The 19,850-nt window shown below is 50.3% G+C and overlaps 1 protein-coding gene and 1 long non-coding RNA gene across 7 annotated transcripts in view; one reads left to right on the forward strand and one right to left on the reverse strand.

The window, feature by feature from the left end:
- LOC147622385 (putative inactive cadmium/zinc-transporting ATPase HMA3) overlaps nucleotides 1-19,850 on the reverse strand; it is a 43,827-nt gene that overhangs the window by 15,858 nt on the left and 8,119 nt on the right. Inside the window, exon 1 of one of the 6 annotated variants that reach the window (XM_086821921.1) lies at nucleotides 69-602. The exons of the other annotated variants lie outside the window; for them this stretch is intronic. Within the exon in view, the coding sequence (XP_086678047.1) occupies nucleotides 69-110 (42 nt within the window). The 5' untranslated portion in view covers nucleotides 111-602. Of the gene's footprint in view, nucleotides 1-68; nucleotides 603-19,850 lie in introns of those variants that run through there. 6 annotated transcript variants of the gene reach the window in all.
- LOC147622386 (uncharacterized) lies at nucleotides 468-4,199 on the forward strand. The gene is made up of 2 exons (XR_015269430.1): nucleotides 468-2,047; nucleotides 2,084-4,199. It is a non-coding gene; the product is annotated as an uncharacterized LOC147622386 (long non-coding RNA).

Here is a 19,850-nt window from a genome sequence, read left to right on the forward strand (position 1 = left end):
GAGACTAAACCCTAATGTTGATACGAAAAACAAAAAAGGTTTTTTTTTTTTTTACATTCGCGTTTTACCTCTGCTTCACCTTGAGCTGCATCTGCCTCCCCTGGACGCATGACGCGTCGGGAGGCCTTTCCAGCCGGAAAGGCCTCCGCCGGTCACCCCTCTTCCTCCCGGGAACGGCCTGCCGACAGACTTGCACAAAGAAACTAAGACTATCCTAATTGGTAGAATTTATGGGTCTCACCCCTCCCGTTCTCAACGCCTTTGCCCTCGGATTTGGCATCGTACTTCATTGACGCCGAACCCGATTTCGATTCTGAAGATGCTACCTCTCGGGCACTTTCCAGCAGTCCATTTTCTCTTGGCCCGAGGAAACTCTTTTTCATTCCGTACCGATGGAATTTTTACCCGGTGGCAGAAGACCACAACATGATCCCTATCTTCCTCAGAGCTTCGATGGATACACTGGAAGCTGCTAGCCTCCATTCGGTCAGCCTTCGGGTCTCCGATCTTCCAGAAATGCCCTCCACAGCTGCTGCAGCAGTCACTGCCAACATTGATGGGGTACCACGGGTCATGGTACTCGTCAGTGGCCCCTCTATTACAGACGATCATGTCATGCAGCCGGAACCTAATATAGCGAATGAAGATTACTGGTAGACCGGACCAGTGCCGTATCTGTCGACATCAAGGTCATATTGCGATTTTCCCAGAGCCTAGATGTCGCACTAGGAGACGGCACAAACGTACCCCCCAGGCGACACACCCCGTGGCCCCTCCACCTCCTGCTACCCCCAATCCTCGACTTGTTTTGGTTGATAGACAAGTTGCACCCACTCTTGGTCCACCTGATGACCAGAGATAACATCATAGTGGGATAGCTTCAGATGTTGACGCATCTCCTTTGCAGCAGGATGTATTACATGGGGATTTATTTCATGAGGATGCATTGCATGGTGATGTACAGCAGAGTGTGCAGGCAGATGAGTCAGATGTACATGCCTTGCAGCATCTTCATGTTGAGGATGTTTTATGCTCCTCGATTGCCGTCACACCTGAGAACCTTCCGTCCCTTATAGGGGCAACCTTTGAGAGGTGTCACACTAGATCTGGCGCCAAGTTTTCTACCTCTCTACCATGAGAGTTGTCTCATGGAATGTGGAGGGCCTTAGTGGTGTCTTCCCTGGCCGGGAAACAGGTGATCGTGAACCAGCTTCACCGTGCAATTACGGATGGTCTCATGGATATTTTTCTCATGCAGGAGCATAAGCTTGATGCAGGCCAGTGCACTAGATCTGGCAAGCTTTTATTATCTCTACCAGAGCACAATGGATTATGCTTATGCAGGATGGATTAAAAATTGATGTGTTGAATGTGTATGCCCCTTCTCGCAGAGGAGAAAGAATTCCTTTTTGGAATGCCACCAAGGACTCACTCCCTCAGGCAGATCATTGGATTGTTGGAGGTTATTTCAGGGGGGACATGAAGGCAACATTAACCCGCTTGAAAGGGCATCTTGGCAAAGATTTATCTTTTCCTTTTTGGCACGGACTGTTGGTTAGAGGATGACTTCAATAGGATGGCACTTGATAGAGGTGGCACTATCTTCCTTGCCCCAAGCACCTCAAAGTCAAACCATTGCCCTATAGTTTTGTGCATCAGAGACTTGGGGAGCCATAACTTCCCTCCCCGAGTATGCATTCCAAAGTCTCTTTAGTCAAATGCAGAGTTATTACGGCAGGTGATGGATGTATGGAGAGCTTGTGATGCTCTTGACTCAAGGCGAAGAGTTGCTCTTGCCTTTGAGAGTGTCAGTAAACATATATCATAGTATGGCCATAGGAGGAGACAAGAGATTTTGGACAGAGAGAGAGCCATCAGGCGTACATTATGTGCTTTGCAGAGGGAACTTGAGAAACACCCTGATGCCCAGTGGATCTCAAATACATTATGTACAGTTAGGGTTGAGTTGGAGGACTCAACAACAGGTAGAGTTTCGTTATCATGCACAGGAGTCCTTCAAAATGCAAATGGGAGGCAAATGCAACAGGTACTTCTTCTCAACCCTTGGTCCCTCTCACAACAGGTACTTCTTCTCAACCCTTGGTCCCTCTCACAACAGAAGGGAATGTGTTGACAGCTGCAAAGATGTTCAGAGAGTGCTTCACTCGGAGCCTAACATGGTCAGGAGGATTGCCTCTGTGACTTATATTGCAGCTTGTTATCTGCAGAGGCTCACTCTCCTCGTAGGGACATGGCACAGCAGAAAGTTTGGGAGTCTTTGCCTAGGCTGATCTCAGGAGATGTGTGTGCTCTACAGATGCACCTTTTTCGGTAGAAGAGCTTAGAGAGGCAATTCGAGCATTACCGCATGGAAAATGCCTATGGAATGATGGCCTTTCCTCCATGTTTTTCATGACTTTCTAAGATGAGATTGGGAAGGAGGTCATAGTGGCTTTGCAGGACATGTGGAGCACGGGCTCTATGCCTCCTTTTGTTACAGAGGGTCTTTATCCACCTTATTCTAAAAGGTGGTGATAAGACTAGCATTACACGGTGGAGACCTATCACATTGCTTGGTACTGCTTATAAAATCCTTGCTAAGGCAGTGAGCATAAGATTGCAGCTTGTGTTGTAGGCAGTCATTCTTGATACGCAGAATGGATTCCTCCAAGGGAGGAGTATCTTTGACAACATCTTGTCCTTTTGGGAGGCAGTAGAGTGGGCCAAGGCAAGCAATCAGCCTTTGGTCATACTGTTACTTGATTTTTAGAAAGCCTATGATAGAGTGGATTGGGATTTCTTGGAGGGTACGCTTGCTCGCATGGGTTTTTCTCAGGATTGGATCAGGGGTGTTTCTTGCCTATATTGAGAGACTCACACCACTGTGATTGCATGTGGAGGTCGAGGTGAGCGCTTCCAAATCTCCCACTCTATATGGCAGGGTTGTCTCCTTGCACCCCTACTTTATCTTATTGTCGTAGAGGCTATGAGCTTTTTTCTTCACTCCACGACTAGAGTATCTGGATAAGGACTCCTTTTCATAGAGGAGGAGCTTTTAGATTCTAAGCTAGCAGATGATACAACGATGTTTCTTGAGGCATCCACTGCCTTGGAGGAATTTTGTTTGGCAACAAGGGCTACCGTAAACTAGCATAATTCTATTGGATTTTGGATTAGTGACTCTCACAGGATTGATTGGGGCACCGATGTTAGTTTTACATGGATTGAGAGAGGACACACTGCCAGATACCTTGGATGTCAGATCGGGATAGATGTCACTCCTACACAGCACTTTGCACATGTGCTTATGAGCATAAAGAAAAAGCTTATTCATTGGAGCTCTAGGAAACTTGACCTGGCCTCTAGAGCTTTAGTGGTAAACCAAGTGTTTCTTGTCACAGCTTGGCTTATTACCTCTTGCTAGTGTTTTGACCATAGATACATTGATCATCTGTGGATTGATCTGCAACTTTTTATGGTCAGGGTTGGATGGCACTTCGGACACCAGGGCCAGAGTTGCTTGGGAAACCATCATCCTCCCCAAGCATGAAGGGGGACTGAACATCATAGATCCGAAGACTCAGTGCAAAACATTGCTTTGAAAGTTGGTAGTTAGAGGGTTCCTTCCTGGCATTGAGCCTTGGAAGGAATTTTTCTTGTATCATATTATTAGATGTATCCCTAAGAGTGGTAGCTACTCAGTCCACACCTTGTCGCAGTATGAGGATATTCTTATGGCATATGCCGCCCTAGTCTATGGGCGAGGTTGATAGCCCATTATGTGCATTGTGATCCGCAACTTTTTATGGTCAGGGTTAGATGGCACTTTGGATACCAGGGCCAGAGTTGCTTGGGAAACCATCTTTCTCCCCAAGCATGAAGGGGGACTGCACATCATAGATCCGCAGACTCAGTGCAAAACATTGCTTTGAAAGTTGGTAGTTAGAGGGTTCCTTCCTGGCATTGAGCCTTGGAAGGACTTTTTCTTTTATCATATTATTAGATGTATCCCTAAGAGTGGTGGCTACTCAGTCCACACCTTATCTTTTTGGAGGCAGAGTACCAGCCCCCTTCCTCTCCATTGCTTTCCTCCATTATCCGTGCTTGGTGCGGTATGCCAAGGTTCCCTCCTGGCATTGAGCCTTGGAAGGACTTTTTCTTGTATCATATTATTAGAGATGTATCCCTAAGAGTGGTGGCTACTCAATCCACACTTCATCTTTTTGGAGGCAGAGTACCAACCCCCTTCCTCTCCACTGCTTTCCTCCTTTATCCGTGCTTGGTGCGGTATGAGGATATTCTTACGGCATATGCCGCCCTAGTCTATGAACGAGGTTGATAGACAGCCCATTATGTGGAACGACCTCATCAAAGATGTCTATGGCAGACCACGGGGTGCAGCAAGGTATATGCAGTAGGCAAGCGAGAGGTGTGCAACGACCATTCTTGGCTAGAAGAACTTCAAGAATCTTCCAGATTCCCATAGAGATGTATCTACTCGAAGGCTTAGAGGGAGAGAGAGACGGATTGCACAAGTTGATGCAGCTATACCTAATCGTTGGATCACTAGTACTTTTGCTGGATCATGCGGCCAAGCCGCGCTGTGTATGCAAAGAAGGGGGCATCCAAAGTCTCCTCCTGATCTGCGGAATCATGCCAAGTCCACTCACCAAGGTCCCACTACAGCCGCATGAGAGGTCGGCTCTTCCAAATCCATAGCCGCCATCGTCTCTCCTTGGCCACCTTGGCCAGTGTTGGATCTATGTGCCATTCCCGTGCCCGAAAACCAATCACCCTCACCCTCTGCAAGGTGCATCCACTAAAATCCTCCAAGGGGTGCTCTGATCTCTCTAGTCTGCCATGGGATCCAATAGAAAAAGTGAGCGGACCACTGTCCTCATCTGCTCCATGGACCGCCACGAGGATATCGTGTCTGTTGGTAAACACACCTAGCCATATCGGGGGGGTCGGTCGGGAATAGGAGTCAGCCACTCCGGAGGAATAGCTAAGTCAATGTCGATGCTGAGTCTGTCTCTACCTCGGACCCCTGTCAGGCCTCTCTCCTACTCCTCCTGAGGTAACTGCCTATATGCAATCCAATCTCTGAGAGACCTCGCTGGTCCCATGCTCAAGGCACCCCAAGATATATGCGGTAGGACCCCTAGCATGTGGCCACTGGGTAAACAGATCAGGGGGTTCTAGACCAAAGGCTGCCGAACCTGCTCCTCTGAGGCCACTGGAACAATCTGTCTGAGGGCAGGCCTGAGATGATCCCAAGCACGAAGTAGACTGGCTGCGAATCTGTCCTCAAAGGGAGGGCTAAAACCATGGGCTCTCATCTCTGTGAAGATCCAACTAGTGCTCTACGGCCACGGGCCTCCAAGGCTCAAAGTGCGGACTGAAATCCGAGCCAAGAGGAAATCCTTCCAAGGCTCACCACCGGGTAGGAGTCCTCTGACAATCAACTTGCCCAGCAGGGCACGGCTCTATATAGCGGGATCGATGAGGCCAAGCCCCTCTCTGCTACGTGGCTGAATGATCACTCTCCATGCCACCTTGGCCCTGGCTGGCCTCCCATCACTTCCGGCCCACAAGAAGTTCCAAATCGAACGCTGTACCTAGCCAAGACATGCCCGAGAAAAAGCCCAGCACGAAGTGATGTACCACATGGTGGCAAGCAGTACCTGGTTCGCCACCACCACTCTGCCTGCTAGGGATAGCCTCGCCGAGCTCAAGTATAGAAGCTTCTTCCGACTACTCAGAAGAAGTGTAGCGAGCTGCTGCTTGGGGGAGATATCAATGCCAACCTAGCAACCAAGGTAGCGGGCTGGAGTGCCCCTCAGGATCTACTGGAAAGCCTCAAGTGGTCGCCAAGTCGGGGTGAGTTGATCTGCGCTCCTGATGCACGACAGAAAATCTCGATCGCCTCCACGAATCTCTGGAGATTCCCAACATCCCCAGCAAGGTGTCGTTTGCAAACTCTGAGTCCAGAAGCTCCTCCTGCGTGCGGAGGGGAAGGCGCAATCCCTAAAGTCCAGTCTCCAAGGCGGAGAGAAAACTACTCATGGCCTTGGCGACATATAGGAAGAGGTACGGTGCCAAAGGACAAGCTTGTCGAACTAAGCGGGAAAGGGGGAATCTGTCGCCTCGGGCTCCTTGAATGAGAACCTGGCGTTGTGATGCTGAATAAAGTGAGACTCCATGAATCCACTCCATGGAGGATCCCATCCGGCTCATTGTGCCCTCCAGAAGGCTCGAGTCCACCTTGTCATAAGCTTTCTCAAAGTCTAGGAGTAGCGCAATGAGGTCCTTCTGCCGCATCCTGGCCAAAGCTGTCACCTCCCAAAAAGTAAAGATGTTGTCCAGAATGCTCCAATCCTGGACAAAACTAGTCTGTCTGTCGTGGATCAAGTCTGGGAGAGAAGGTCGAAGTCGCCTGCTAATGGCCTTGGCCAAAATCTTATAGGCCGTCCCTAGAAGGGTGATGGGTCTCTATTGCCGGATCTCCAATCTATCTCCACCCTCCTTGGGAATCAAATGAATCAAGCCCTCTCTGAGCCACTCTGGCATGGCACCTGTGAGCATAATCTCATTGAAGGCGGCACGAAGGCCACCTTCCATGAGGTCCCAATGGCTAAGAAAGAAAGAGATAGGAAGCCCGTCTGCCCCGAGCATTTTCTTCTGGGTAATGCCATCACCGCCTCCGCCAGCTCCTCTGAAGTGAAAGGGGTCAATAAGAAAGACCAAAGGGAGGGGGAACCACCTCTCTCGTGCGCCTCCAGATTCTCACGCGCATCCATCACCTGGGGAGATAATGGGGCACCAATGAGAAGAGATCAGAAGAAATCCGTGGCAATGGCCGTCACATGTGGGGCATCAGAAACAATAGCTCCATCCTGGCCACGCAACCTGCGAATACCGTCTCTCCTCCTGTGGGGCCAGCTATCTCAAAGAAATCTCCAGTAACTCTATCACCAGCCTAAGTCGAGAATGAAGCCCTAGCATGGTATCTATACTCCACCCTCCTCTCCTCAATGGACCAAATCTCCGTGCGGGCGGCAGCAATCTGACTCTCAATCCACGGACTGTCTGTGAAACTCTCCTAAAGACATTGTAAAGAGGCTAGGCCCCTCCTCAGACTCCTCTCCTGATCTCGAAAACCCGCCAATCTACTCTAGACTACATCCTGTAAGAAAACACTGATCTCCCCTAGGCCATCATCCAAAGTGCCCACTACAGAGCCCGAGGAAAAGTCCAGTCCCGCCCATATCTGCTCGATCTGGCTACAGATCTCGGGGTCCTGAATGAGGCTGTCTCGAATACTGGAGCTCGCATGCCTCTCATGCCTCCATGGTTCCTCAAGGGACATAATAACTGGGGCATGATCTGAAAATGTAGTGCCTGCAAGAATACCAACCATGCCTCCACGGCTGCAAGCCCACTCGTCGACGTAAAACCTGTCTAAGCGAGAGAGCTTGGGACCAGTGCTCCACCTATCCGATCGAGAGAAGCTAAGACTCCCAGGGCTACGCCCAAACTCTGGGAGATGCCAAGGGTCCTGTCCCCTAAGAATCAGTATCATCTCCTCCCAGGCAGAGTACTCCGCTCCTGAGACTGTGGCCGTGCCACCTCCAAGTCTGTCCTCTGCTGCTGTATCATATTGAAGTCATTGCCCATGCACCAAAAATCAGCCTAGGGCAGGGCCTATCGGAAAGTGCTCCAAACGATAGCTCTACCTGTTGCAGCATTCGGGGCATAAATGTTGAGGAAGCCAATGCTATCCTCACCAATCAGAATGGTAACCCACTGGGAACGTCCTGGACCTATGACTCCTGATCCTATCACAGTTGACAGAAGCTGCTCAGTGACAGATAGACACACTCCTCCCTGGCCGAAGGCTACCAAAAAGTACGACTCCTGCCAAGTAGAATCTTCCCGCGCGGGCGGGTGCGCCCCTCAGTAAGGTGATGCTCCTGGAGGAAAAGAATGTCTATAGGCTCCCCCATCATGGCTCGCTGAAGCTCTCCTCTAAGGACGCCTTGTCCCTAAAAGCACTGTGGCCCCCCTAAACCCTGAATGTTCTATGAGACGATCCTCATATCAATCTCTATGTGAGGCGGAACTATCGAAACTGCCCTCCACTTGAAGAGTCTTGGGCACGGGTTTAGACAGGGAATAGCCACAATCTGTCTTGGTGCAAAGTCGTGCCAAGTAGACGTGGATCCTGCCCTCCATGTACTGCCATTATGCCCGAGCGCGAGAATATGCATACTCCATGCTCCATCGGTCACAATGAAGATATCTGTAAGGAGGGGGGAGAGGTACTGCGATAGAGGTATGCATGAACACAAAAAGTAGCACCTCTAGGCTAGAGATCACCATCTCCCCTCCCTGGTCTCTGTGGGCTGATCCGCCAAGCTCCATCCTAGCTAGAGGCCATAGATGAGTAAGAACGTCAGTGATGCGGAGATCCTGAAGATGGTGCGATAGCAGCATAGTCATAGGGGACGGAAGGGACGGACTGTTGGAACGGAGGGACGCCGAGTCGGGACGGTTCAGGAACGGGGACGGCAGGGGACGGTCGGACGTCCCCCTGGAGGCGTCCCTCACAAGGGACGGTGAAGGGGATGGCAGTAGGAACGGGGACGGCACTATGGGGGACGGCAGGGAGCTATTCTACGCAGTCAGACTGGTTTCTTTTGCCCGTTTCTAGCCGTTTGCGGGGCCATTTCTAGCCGTTTGCCTTGGCTGTTTCTAGCCGTTTGCCTTGGCCGTTTGGGGAGGCCTTGAGCCTTTGAGGCTTGGGCCTTGAGGCTTGGGCCTTGGCCCTTGGCCCTTGCCTCTCTCTTGCCTTGAGGTTTGGCCTTTAGGCTTGAGTCTTGGGGCCTTGGGCCTTGGCCCTTGAGGCTTGGCCCTTGCCTCTCTGTCTCTCTCTTGCCCTTGCCTCTCTCTCTTGCTTATCTAGTATCTATATAAGAACAAGGCTACAAGGCTACAAGCACACACACACCCCTTCAAGTTTTCAAAGTTCAAGCAACTCTCTCTCTCTAGTCTCTCTCCCTCAAGCTTCTTCTAACTTAGTAACTAAGCCTCTCACACAAGGCCCTACTCTCTACTATCTAGACTTTCTCTCTCTCTCTCTCTCTCACCTCTCCCTCAAGCTTCTTGAGTCTTCCAACTTCCAAGCCTCTAGGCCTCTAGGCTCTCTCTCTCTCTCTATCTCTCTCTCTCTCTCTCTAGTAGACGTTAATACAGCTTTCTTTCTTTCTTTCTTTCTCTCTCTCATTTTGTATCTACTTAATTATTAATACAATCAACCGTCAACGCCTTCACTCTTTGATTGGCGTATTTGGTTAATATGACTCAAAAGCTTACCATTTTATGTAAATTTGTGCTCATTTTGATGTACTTCGTGCTCATTTTGATGTACTTCCAAAGTAGAATAAGTGTAGAGTAGAAAAACTTTAAAAAAATATATTTTTTGAGTGTCGTTCCCTCCCCCGTCCCTGTTCCCTACTTATGGCCGTCCCCCGTCCCGTCCCCCGTCCCGTCCCCGTCTCCGTCCCCCATTCCTTGTGACTATGGCTAGCAGTCACCGACTCTGGATCCCACTCTATCCTCAGGGCTGCACTCAAGGGGAAAGAGAAGATCATCGCGCCATTCTCTGGCGTAGAGGGTCTGGAGTGGTGGAAGACCACCCGAATAGGGGCTACGGTCTCCTCAAACATGTGTCCCCCTTCCGTCGGAGAGGGACGCTTTTGAGAGGCGTCCATCGAAGAGGGAGGCTGCTGGGGAAGGCTTGATGGGGAGAGGGTGGGGTCGTCCGGCCCCACTAGGCACTAAGGGCCAGACGAGGAGTCACGACGAGGAATGAACTGCCACTTCGGGGGGGGGGGGGGGGGGGGGGGTCTCGCCGTGATGGGAGGGGCCCCGCTCGCCATCTGTGGTTGGGTGTTGTGATAAGTGCTCGTAACGGTTCTCTGATAGAACCGAATCCTCCTACATGCTGCCAACCTGGCGCGCATGGCGGCAACGCTCAGCTCTGGTGCTCGGCCGACAACTCGGGCGAGGGCCAACCATCTGCCACTCTCCAACTGATGGGTCATCTATGGTCGGTACCTGGTGCTCCATGGCCTGGGAACCTGCTCCTCCCTCGACCCCTTGGTGCGGATCTTAGCGGAAGTAGGAGGGGGAACCATCGGGGACGGTCTCCTAGACTGACAAGGCTCTGCCCAGATGACCCATTTGCCTGCGAATGAAACATTGGCCTGGAAGGCCGGAATACTACACTCTCTGCATAATGGGGTCGCCCCGAAGGTTAGGAATAGATATCATGTGAGGCACAGAATCCGGCGAGGCAACACAGATGCGGAGAGATTGAATCCCGACTGCTCGTGCGAGGGCTTTGCAGGCGCACCTAGGAGGCTAGCCTAAAGAAGGTAGAGTGGAGGCCTCTAGGGATGCGATAGTCGTAGCAAGAAGCTGCAAACGAAAGGCAGGTAACAGCGGCCTCGGTCGGGGGAGACGGAACGGCTGCCATGGAGTCCTCCTGGGGGCAAAGACTAGAAGAGGCCGAAAACTGCCGAAATCAGAGAAAAAGCCCACAAGCTAAGGGTGTTGCCGGTGACAAAGGGAGAAAGGGGGTAACAAAAGAAGAGTCACGAGCGGGAGGGGGGGGGGGAGCAGAAAAGGGGAGAATAGAGCAGAAAAGGGGAGAATAGAAGAAAAAAGGAGGCGCAAAAAGGCGCGGGGAGGCACAGGCGGGAACAGAGGGGGAGAAGACGGGACCAGGCAGCATTGGTGGGCAAGACAAAGAGGAGGGAGGCGGAGCTGGTGGGCAGGAGGAAGGGGGGGCGCAGGTGGGAGGGGGCACTAGCGGGAGCAAGGGGGTGAGAAGGCGGGAGCAAGGGGAGAGGGGATGCACAGAAGTGCTGGCGGGCAAGGGCTCAAATGGGAACAGGAGAGGGCGAAGGTGGAAGCAGGGGAGCGATGGGAGGCGCTGGCGGCGAGGGCAGGCAAGAGGGGTCACTGGAGGCTCGGGTGGCAAAGGCGGGAGCAAGGGGGGCGACGGGAGGCGCAGGCGGCAAGGGCGGGCAGGAGGCGGCAAAAGCGAGGGGAGCATGGCGGCGAAGGATGAAGGGGGGGGGGAGCGCAGCTTCACTCGACGCGTTTTTTTTTACTGGTTCACTAGTACTTTCACAGGTGTGCATCACTGTTTGCGGTTGGGTGTTTTCTCTAGGATGGGTGCGCCCCTTCAGATGATGGGACTCCCGAGTTTGGAGGAGGATGGGGTTCCTCTTTTCTACTCTATATATTCTAGATGGCGGTTGGATAAATGCGATGTACAAGAGGTCACACCTAGTTCTGTGAGCCGTCTAGTGAGAGTAGTATGCTGCTCTGGGGCGCAATGGTATACTGACCCTTCCCCAAGGATAAGCTATGACTCGTGGTGCCTTTGGCTTTATGCTGGATGTCCCATGAGAGACTTACATTGGGAACTTGGAGAGTGGGAGTGGATTGATGCATCTAACCGCACAAAGAGTATCCTTTTTTCAGTTACACAGTGTTGTTGATGCTTGGTTAGAGCCAGAGAGTCTCCACTATTAGGCCTCATTGGGAGACGCATGGGACGGTATGGCACTACACCCCACCTTCAGAGGAGATTTTGGCAAAGGCTATGGCACTCATAAAGGAGGAGCAAGATTTCCTACCATTTTTGGTTGTTTTACATGGTGGGATGCCCACCAACCAGTGGAGATGCATCTTTGGTGTGTGAACCCATCTTGCCCTAGATGCCTAGCTTCATCGGAGACAGTATCTCATTGCTTATGGGAGTGCACAAATGCAAGAGAATTTGGCTCAACTTTTGGGCAAGCTGAGTATTTTATTGTCCCTGTCTATGTTACTTGGGGTTCTATTGCCATGGTTGACTCAGTCCCCAGCTTCTCTTTGAGGGTAAGCGATCGAACCCGGCTTTTCTTGTCCGTGGGGGCATAGCATAGAGATGCCTACTATGGGATATCCCCCGGTCAGTATATGCGTCGCTTCCACAGCATATTGACACTTGTCTAGGAGATTATTACTAGTATCACAACATTGAATATTTGGAAGGCCAAATGTTCAAAGGCCATTGAGGGAACTCAGATTTATGATACCCAATGTATCTGCAGCATATGGAGTGACATTGTTCACAATTTGATGGCCACCGCATACAAGGATCTTCTAGAGCTGTGTAATCGAAGCGCAACTGTTTCATGAGAAAGTGAGACCGTGGCATATTCTCTTCCATGACCTCTACAGGACTCTTATGGCAGCATAATGCCCCAGATTGCCTGAGATCTTCCTTCCTTTTGTTATCACGTCTTCCTTTTAAATGATTCTATCTTTTTTTTCCCCCGAGAAAAAGATCCTTCTATTAGTTACCGAAAAAATAGCCACGAAGGGCTAGATACAAACTCACCTCATGTATAGGGCAGGAATCAAGTAATCAAAGGAGGGGAAAGAGACACTTCTCCTCCGACTGGCCGCTCTATGAGGAGAAGGCTATCTCATACACAGAGGGGGGGGGGGGGGGGGGACAACCACACAGGTTGGTCTGTAACGACAAGTGAGGTCACCTCCTCTATCAGTGAGAAAAGGGCCAGGCCGCCAAAGACTCAAGAAAGCTTCCCACCGCTTCCGCATGCGGTCTGATCCACCCTGCAACTTCCCCCACTGACCGCAGAGGGTATGTATGATATCGAGCCAAATGCTCCTTATAGACTCTGCTAACGGAGTGTGGGTACCCTTACTGGCTTCGCTGCATCTAGCTCACCATATGTGCCATACTACAATGCTACTACAAATCTCCCATCTCTGGCATGAGCCTGGTCGCCAGTGATCTGTAGGCGGGGCTGTGACTAGTACTACTGAAATGCGGTGGTGAGAGACCTGAAGGTCTAGCTCTCCCCCATCCTCCTCGTAAGCCTTCACCACCTCAACCTCTATGGCCCAAGCGACAGTGCCCTATGTAATGATCTGGGTCGAGGCCCTGTCCATAGTGAAGATGCGGAGAATCCGCCGCCAAACCTGTTGAGCCTTCGGGCAATCCCAAAGACAATGTCATTGAGACTCCTAAAGATGGCCTCACCTCCGGCAAGCTGCTCGCTAACCTCCAACTTCTAACCAAGTGCCGACCGCCAACCTCCTGTGTGCCATCAACCAAAGAAAGAGGGTGATTTTTCTAGGCTGAAAACTGTCCCAAAGCCTCTTCCAAAAATCACAAAGGAAACACTTTGAGAGTCTCTATGACTGCTAATGTGGTGCTGCTGCTGCCAAGGTGCCATCAATCTCTGGCATCTGGATCCTACGGCCTAGCCTCGCTGTATATGCAAAGAAGGGGGCATCCAGAGTCTCCTCCTGATCAACGGGGTCATGCCAAGTCCACTCGCCCGAGTCCCACCTAAGGCGCGTGAGAGGTCGGCACTTCCATATCCATAGCCGCCAGAATCTCTCCCTGGCTACCTTGTACCACTCCCGTGCCTGAAATACAACCACCTCTATCAGTGAGAAAAGAGCTAGGCCGTCACAACCTCAAGAAAGCTTCCTGCCGCTTCCGCATGCGGTCAAATCCACCCTGCAACTTCCCCCACTGACCGCGGAGGGTATGTATAATATCGAGCCAAATGCTCCTGATACTCTGCTGACGGAGTGTGGGTACCCTCAATGGCTTCGCTGCATCTAGCTCACCATATATGCCAGATTGCAATGCTACTGCAAATCTCCCATCTCTTGCATGACCTTGGTCGCCAGTGATCTACAGGTGGAGTTAACTGGTACTGCCGAAATGTGGTGGTAAGAGACCTTAAGGGCTAGCCCTCCCCAATCCTTGTGAGGATTACTGTTATTACTTAGTATTTCATCCACTATCTATGTATTAAGACTGAAACTGAAAGTAGACTTGAACACAGATGTTTGATTGATTGAATGATTGAAATTGTGATACAACATGCTCCTTATATAGGAGTTCAAGAGACACGAATGAAAAGACCAGGCTTAGTTCCGTACGTCGTACGACTGAAATCGTACGTACTTGCTGTACGGTACGGTACCGTACGGATTCGTACGATACCGTACGGTTTTTTTTTTTTTTTTTTTTGGTCGTCGTTGTTGTTGTTGTTGTTGTTGTTGCTGCTGTTGCGTGGAGCAATTTCAGTCTTCTAGAGAGCCATTCATCGCCATTTGCAGCCTATAGGGAGCTGTTTGTCAGCGTGTGCACTTGCCATTGCCATATTAGGCAAGTGATCATATTGCCTGATGAGGAGGACGAGGCAATCTTCATGGAGCTCTATAGTGAGCTTGTGGCAGCAGATACTCGCAGCACCAGGAGTCAGCATGGACGGGGGCCCGAGCAGTTGGAGTTCATAGGCCTCCGCCTTCGGCATCGGCAAAGGGTGGCCTTCGCACATATGTGAGGCGGGGATCCTCGAGCTCCAATCCCCGCCTTCATGATGATATTCCATTGCCCCCTCATGATGATACCCCACTGCCTAGAGAGCCCTTGTTTGATGATGATGGCAACCTACTTAGCGAGAATGATCCCCAGAGTGTCTCGTCCACCTTCGAAGAGTCCTCTTCAGAGAACTCTCTTGATGGACACTCTAGTAGTGATCATGTTGATGATCATGCAGATGTTGGTGATGATGTAGACTTTTGATATCTTATAGCTCTCTAGGCATTGGGCATCTATCTCCTTCTAGCCCATCGATGATGTATTGTAGTATGTAGTATCATGTATGTACGCATGTTGGCGGTCGCCCATGCCATGAGTTTTTGGCCTATCCTTTTGTAGCAATTTTGTACTCTAATGGCATGATGACATTATGTTCATGGTTCTACTATTTTGTAACTTCTTGTCTACAATTTTTAAGGTTAGGAAGTATTTTTAAAAAAAAAACGTACTAATATCGTACCGTACCTCAAAAAATTTTAAGGTACCAATTAGTACCGTATTTTATCGTACCGTACCGTACCGTACCTTTCGTACTAACTAACCATGGAAAAGACACATCCCATGACCAATAGTCATGACTCTAGGCGAAGGGACACATCCTTTGGATGAATAGCTGCAACCATTGGGTGAAGAGTTGCAACCCTAGAGCGAAGGGGTGTGACTAGTCGTCGAAGGAGTGTGGCTCTTGATGAAGAGGCATGTCTTTTGAGTGAATAGTCGTGACCTTCTGAGTGTAGGGGTTCTCTGTAATCATGTCTCTTCAATATCTGTAACCATAAGGAGACTGTGTATAATGAACTAAGTCACAATCGTGACATTCCCTCCCATTTAAAATAAAACCAAGGGGTAGTTGTTGTGACTCTGGAAGAAGGGAAATGATTGAATTGCTTCTGCATCCAAAGCTAGCTGCTAGATCCCATGTCATGGCATTATTGTTGACCATAACAATCTTGCATATACCAAACTGAATATTAACTGTATCTGCAACTTGTCTCATCTTTACCGAAAGTATGAGAATCATATCTGTAACTTGAGTAGAACTTTTGTTAACATCATTGGTAACTTCGAGCTTTGTCCAAGAAAAGATTGAATCTTTATCTGCTTCCGGCTGAGAGGCGGCAACCACCTGTTGGATGTCTGAAAGGGATTCCACTGATTTTTCTGGAACACAAAAGTCTTCAAGTGTTGTCGTAGGTTGAGAAGAAATATCTTCCATATGCTTTTCTTTGCTCAGAAAGTTGTTCTCGGTACAAGTTATGTCCAAAGATTCATTTGCACCACTGAAGGTAAGGACTGGAGTCTTCATTTTTGAAGAAGAATCATCATTCACCACAGCGTCAGGTATCTGGTCAGAGACAAAGACTTCGTTTTGCACGGGCGGTGACGAGGCTAGTGCTTCTGCCTGGGTCACGGCAAGAAAAGGGGTTGTGGACATTGTATTTGTCACACATGTACAAGAATCTTCTGAATCTTCAACTTTCTCAGCAGGTATTAAGGCTTCCAATGTAGAAGGGGGAGGTTGAGGTTGTTTGCGCCTCTTAGACCTCTCAAGGATCCTCTTGCACAACGTGAGAATGAGTAAGTCTTCAACACTGCCACCAAGAGCTTGTAAGGACTTGAATGTAGGGCATTGCTCGCGAGGGGAAACTTGTCCAACGTCGCGACGCTCACGACCGAGTACTTGACTAGGGTCGGACACACGTGCCACTAAGTAAGCCCATCTTGATATGGCTGATTTCTTTCCAAGATGTGATCCTTTGGAAGCTTCATGTTGCTGCTTTGGCTTTTGCTGATAGTGATTCAAAGATGGATCTTTCTCATAACTGTTGTAATGCTGAGAATGTTTGCGATGAGCATGCAGAGGCTCAAACGAAGTTATTTCATGTCTGGTGGTCTCCACAGAACTGTGCTGAGGACAAGAACCTGTTGTGGATGTTGTACGCCGAGAAGTTGCTTGTCGGGAGCTTGAGGAGGCTTTGGCTCACCACCATGGATCAAGTGTGACGAAAAAGTAGCCAGAGAAGGCTTCAAGAGTAGTTGAAATGCCTTCATTTCATGCTGAGGGAGGCGAGCAAGAAGAAGGCGGTGCCCACGGTGGCTGTTCACACCAGCGCACGCCCAGCGCAAGCCCGGTGGGTTACTCACGCCTGTTGGGTGTTTTTGGTTTTTTTTATTATTTTTTGAAAGTGCGCTGGTCGGCGGCGGCGGAGGGCCTTGCACTGGCGGCCGTTGGGTGCTGGTGCCCGACTGCTCACATGGCTGTAGGAAGCCACGTGGATTAGAAAGGTTTGAGTGTATAAGCCTTTAACGCAAAACGTTTAGTTTTTTTTTTTAAATAAAGTTGACGCTTCGCCGACTTGCGACGCTTCGAAGGGCTGTACACGTTGCCGACTGGATGCGAGGAGGTGCGCCGTTTCGAAGGGTTGGTTGACGTCGGACTGAAGGATGCGCCTCTTCGACTGTGTGCCACCGGCAGTATTAAGGGGCTCACAACCGGCACGCTGGCAGCAAACAAGGCGAAGAGAGGGGGGGTGCTTCCAAATTCAGCAGCAAAGGGGTGCCATGCGAAGAGGTGCCAACTCTTGGTGCCATTGTTCGTGTGAAGGGGTGCGAACCCATGCACGAAGGGGCACAACCCGATGAAGAGGCTCACGAAGGGCTACCAGCAGGAGATTGCTGTATACTCACCGGGTACACCACACACTCATCTGTGTAGTTGTCTTCTATATGTGAATTGAGAAAGAGGGTTGAGGTTACCTCATACTCGTAGATGCAGGTTCCATCTTTCTTCTGCTTCCATACAACGCCGGGTAGGGGAGTAGAGCGGAGAGGGTGAGAGGCTCACAACCGCAGGCCCGGGAAAAAATTTTGCTCTGATACCACTGTGAGGATTACTGTTATTACTTAGTATTTCATCCACTATCTGTGTATTAAGACTGAAACTGAAAGTAGACTTGAACACATATGTTTGATTGATTGAATGATTGAAATTGTGATACAACATGCTCCTTATATAGGAGTTCAAGAGACACGAATGAAAAGACACATCCCATGACCAATAGTCATGACTCTAGGCGAAGGGACACATCCTTTGGATGAATAGCTGCAACCATTGGGTGAAGAGTTGCAACCCTAGAGCGAAGGGGTGTGACTAGTCGTCGAAGGAGTGTGGCTCTTGATGAAGAGGCATGTCTTTTGAGTGAATAGTCGTGACCTTCTGAGTGTAGGGGTTCTCTGTAATCATGTCTCTTCAATATCTGTAACCATAAGGAGACTGTGTATAATGAACTAAGTCACAATCGTGACAATCCTCCTCGTAAGCCTTGACCACCTCAGCCTCTATGTCCCAAGTGACAGTGCCCCATGTAATGATCTGGGTCAAGGCCCTGTCTCCATAGTGAAGATGCAAAGAATCCGCCACCCAACCTGCTGAGCCTTCAGGTAATCCCAAAGACAATGTCACTGAGACTCCTAAGGGTGGCCGCACCTCGACCAAGCTATTGGCCGACCTCCAACTACCAACCAAGTGCCAACCGCCAAGCTCCTATGTGCCATCAGCCAAAGAAAGAGGGTGACCTTTCTAGGCCAAAAACTATCCCAAAGCCTCTTCCAAAAACATGAGAGGAGACGTTGTGAGAGGCCCTGTGAGACTGCTAATGTGCTACTTCTGTTGGGGTGCCATCAATCTCTGGCATTTGGATCCTGCGGTCTAGCTGCGCTATATATGCAAAGGAGGAGGCATCTAGAGTCTCCTCTCGATCAGCGGGGTCATGCCAAGTCCACTCAACCGGGTCCCACTGAAGGCGCGAGAGGTCAGCACTTCCATATCCATAGCCGCCAGAATCTCTCTGTGGCCACCTTGGTCAACGGTGGGTCTATGTGCCACTCCCATGCTTGAAATCCAATCACCCTCACCCTTCGTAAGGTGCAGCCACTGAAATCCTCTAAGGGGAGCTCGGATTTCTCTAATCTGCCATGGGATCCAATAGAAAAGGTGAGCAGACCACTGCCCTCATTTGCTCCATAGATTGCCACAAGGATATCATGCTTGGTAAACACGCCTAGCCACACTGGGGGAGTTGGATCTGGGATAGGAGTCAGCCACTCTTGAGGAATAGTTGAGTCGATGTCGATGTTGAGCCTGTCTCTACCCCGAATCCCTGTCAAGTCTTTCTCCTGCACCTCCAGGGGTAACTGTCTGTGAGATCCAATCTCCAAGGGACTTGGCAGGTCCTATGTGCAACGCGCCCCATGATACATGAGGTCGGGCCCCCAACATGTGGCCATGGGGTAAGCGCATTAGGGGATGCCAGACCAATGGCTGCCGAAGCCACTCCTCTAAGGCTACCGGAGCTATCTGCCTAAGGGCCAGCCTGAGGTGATTCCAATCTCGGAAGTAAACTGGCTGAAAATTTGTCCTCAAAAGCTAGACTAAAACCATGGGCCTACATCTCTGTGAAGATCCATCTCGTACTCTGCGGGCCAAGGGCCCCCTAGACTCGGGGTGCGGGCTGAAATCCAGGACAAGAGGAAGTCCTTTCAAGCCTCACCACCGAGGAGTCCTCTAACAATCAACTTGCCCAGCAGGGCATAGCTCTGAATAGCAGGGTCTCATAGAACTCCAGTCTAAAAGCTTCTTTCGAATACTCAGAAGAACAGGGGTCAGCTACTGCTTAGGAGAGATATCAATGTCCACCTGGCATCCAAGATAGCAAACTGGAGTGCCCCTTGGGATCCACTGGAAAGCCTCAACTAGGCACCAAGTGGGCAGGTGCAGAGCCTACCCAAAAACCACAGAACTTGTGCCAATTGATCTGTGCTCCAGATGCGCGACAAAAGATCTTAATCACCTCCGCGAATCTCTGGAGATTCCCCACATCTTCTGAAAGGAAGTTGCTGTGTCATCTACAAACTCTGAGTCAAGCAGCTCCTCTTGAGAGTGCGGAGGGGGGACACAATCCCTAAAGCCCAGTCTCCTGGGCTGAGAGAAGACTACTCATGGCCTCGACGACGAATAGGAAGAGGTAAGGTGCCAAAGGACAACCTATCCGTATCGAGCGGGAAAGGGAGTGCCCTCCAAAAAGCTCCAATCCACCCTATCATAAGCTCTCTCAAAGTCTAGCAGTAGCACTATGAGATCCTACTGCCGCATCGTGGCCGAAGCTATCGCCTCCCAGAAGGTGAAGATGTCGTTGAGAATGCTTCGATTCTGAACAGAGCCGGTCTGAGTGTCATGAATCAAGTCAAGGAGGAAAGGTTGAAGTCTCTTATTGATGACCTTGGCCAAGATCTTATAGGCGGTCCCTAGAAGAGTGATGGGTCTCCACTGTCGGATCTCCAATTTGTCACCACCCTCCTT

This window comes from Cibotium barometz, chromosome 28 (genome assembly GCF_041138505.1).
Source record: "Cibotium barometz isolate CiBa-2024 chromosome 28, ASM4113850v1, whole genome shotgun sequence".
Classification (NCBI taxonomy): Eukaryota; Viridiplantae; Streptophyta; class Polypodiopsida; order Cyatheales; family Cibotiaceae; genus Cibotium; species Cibotium barometz.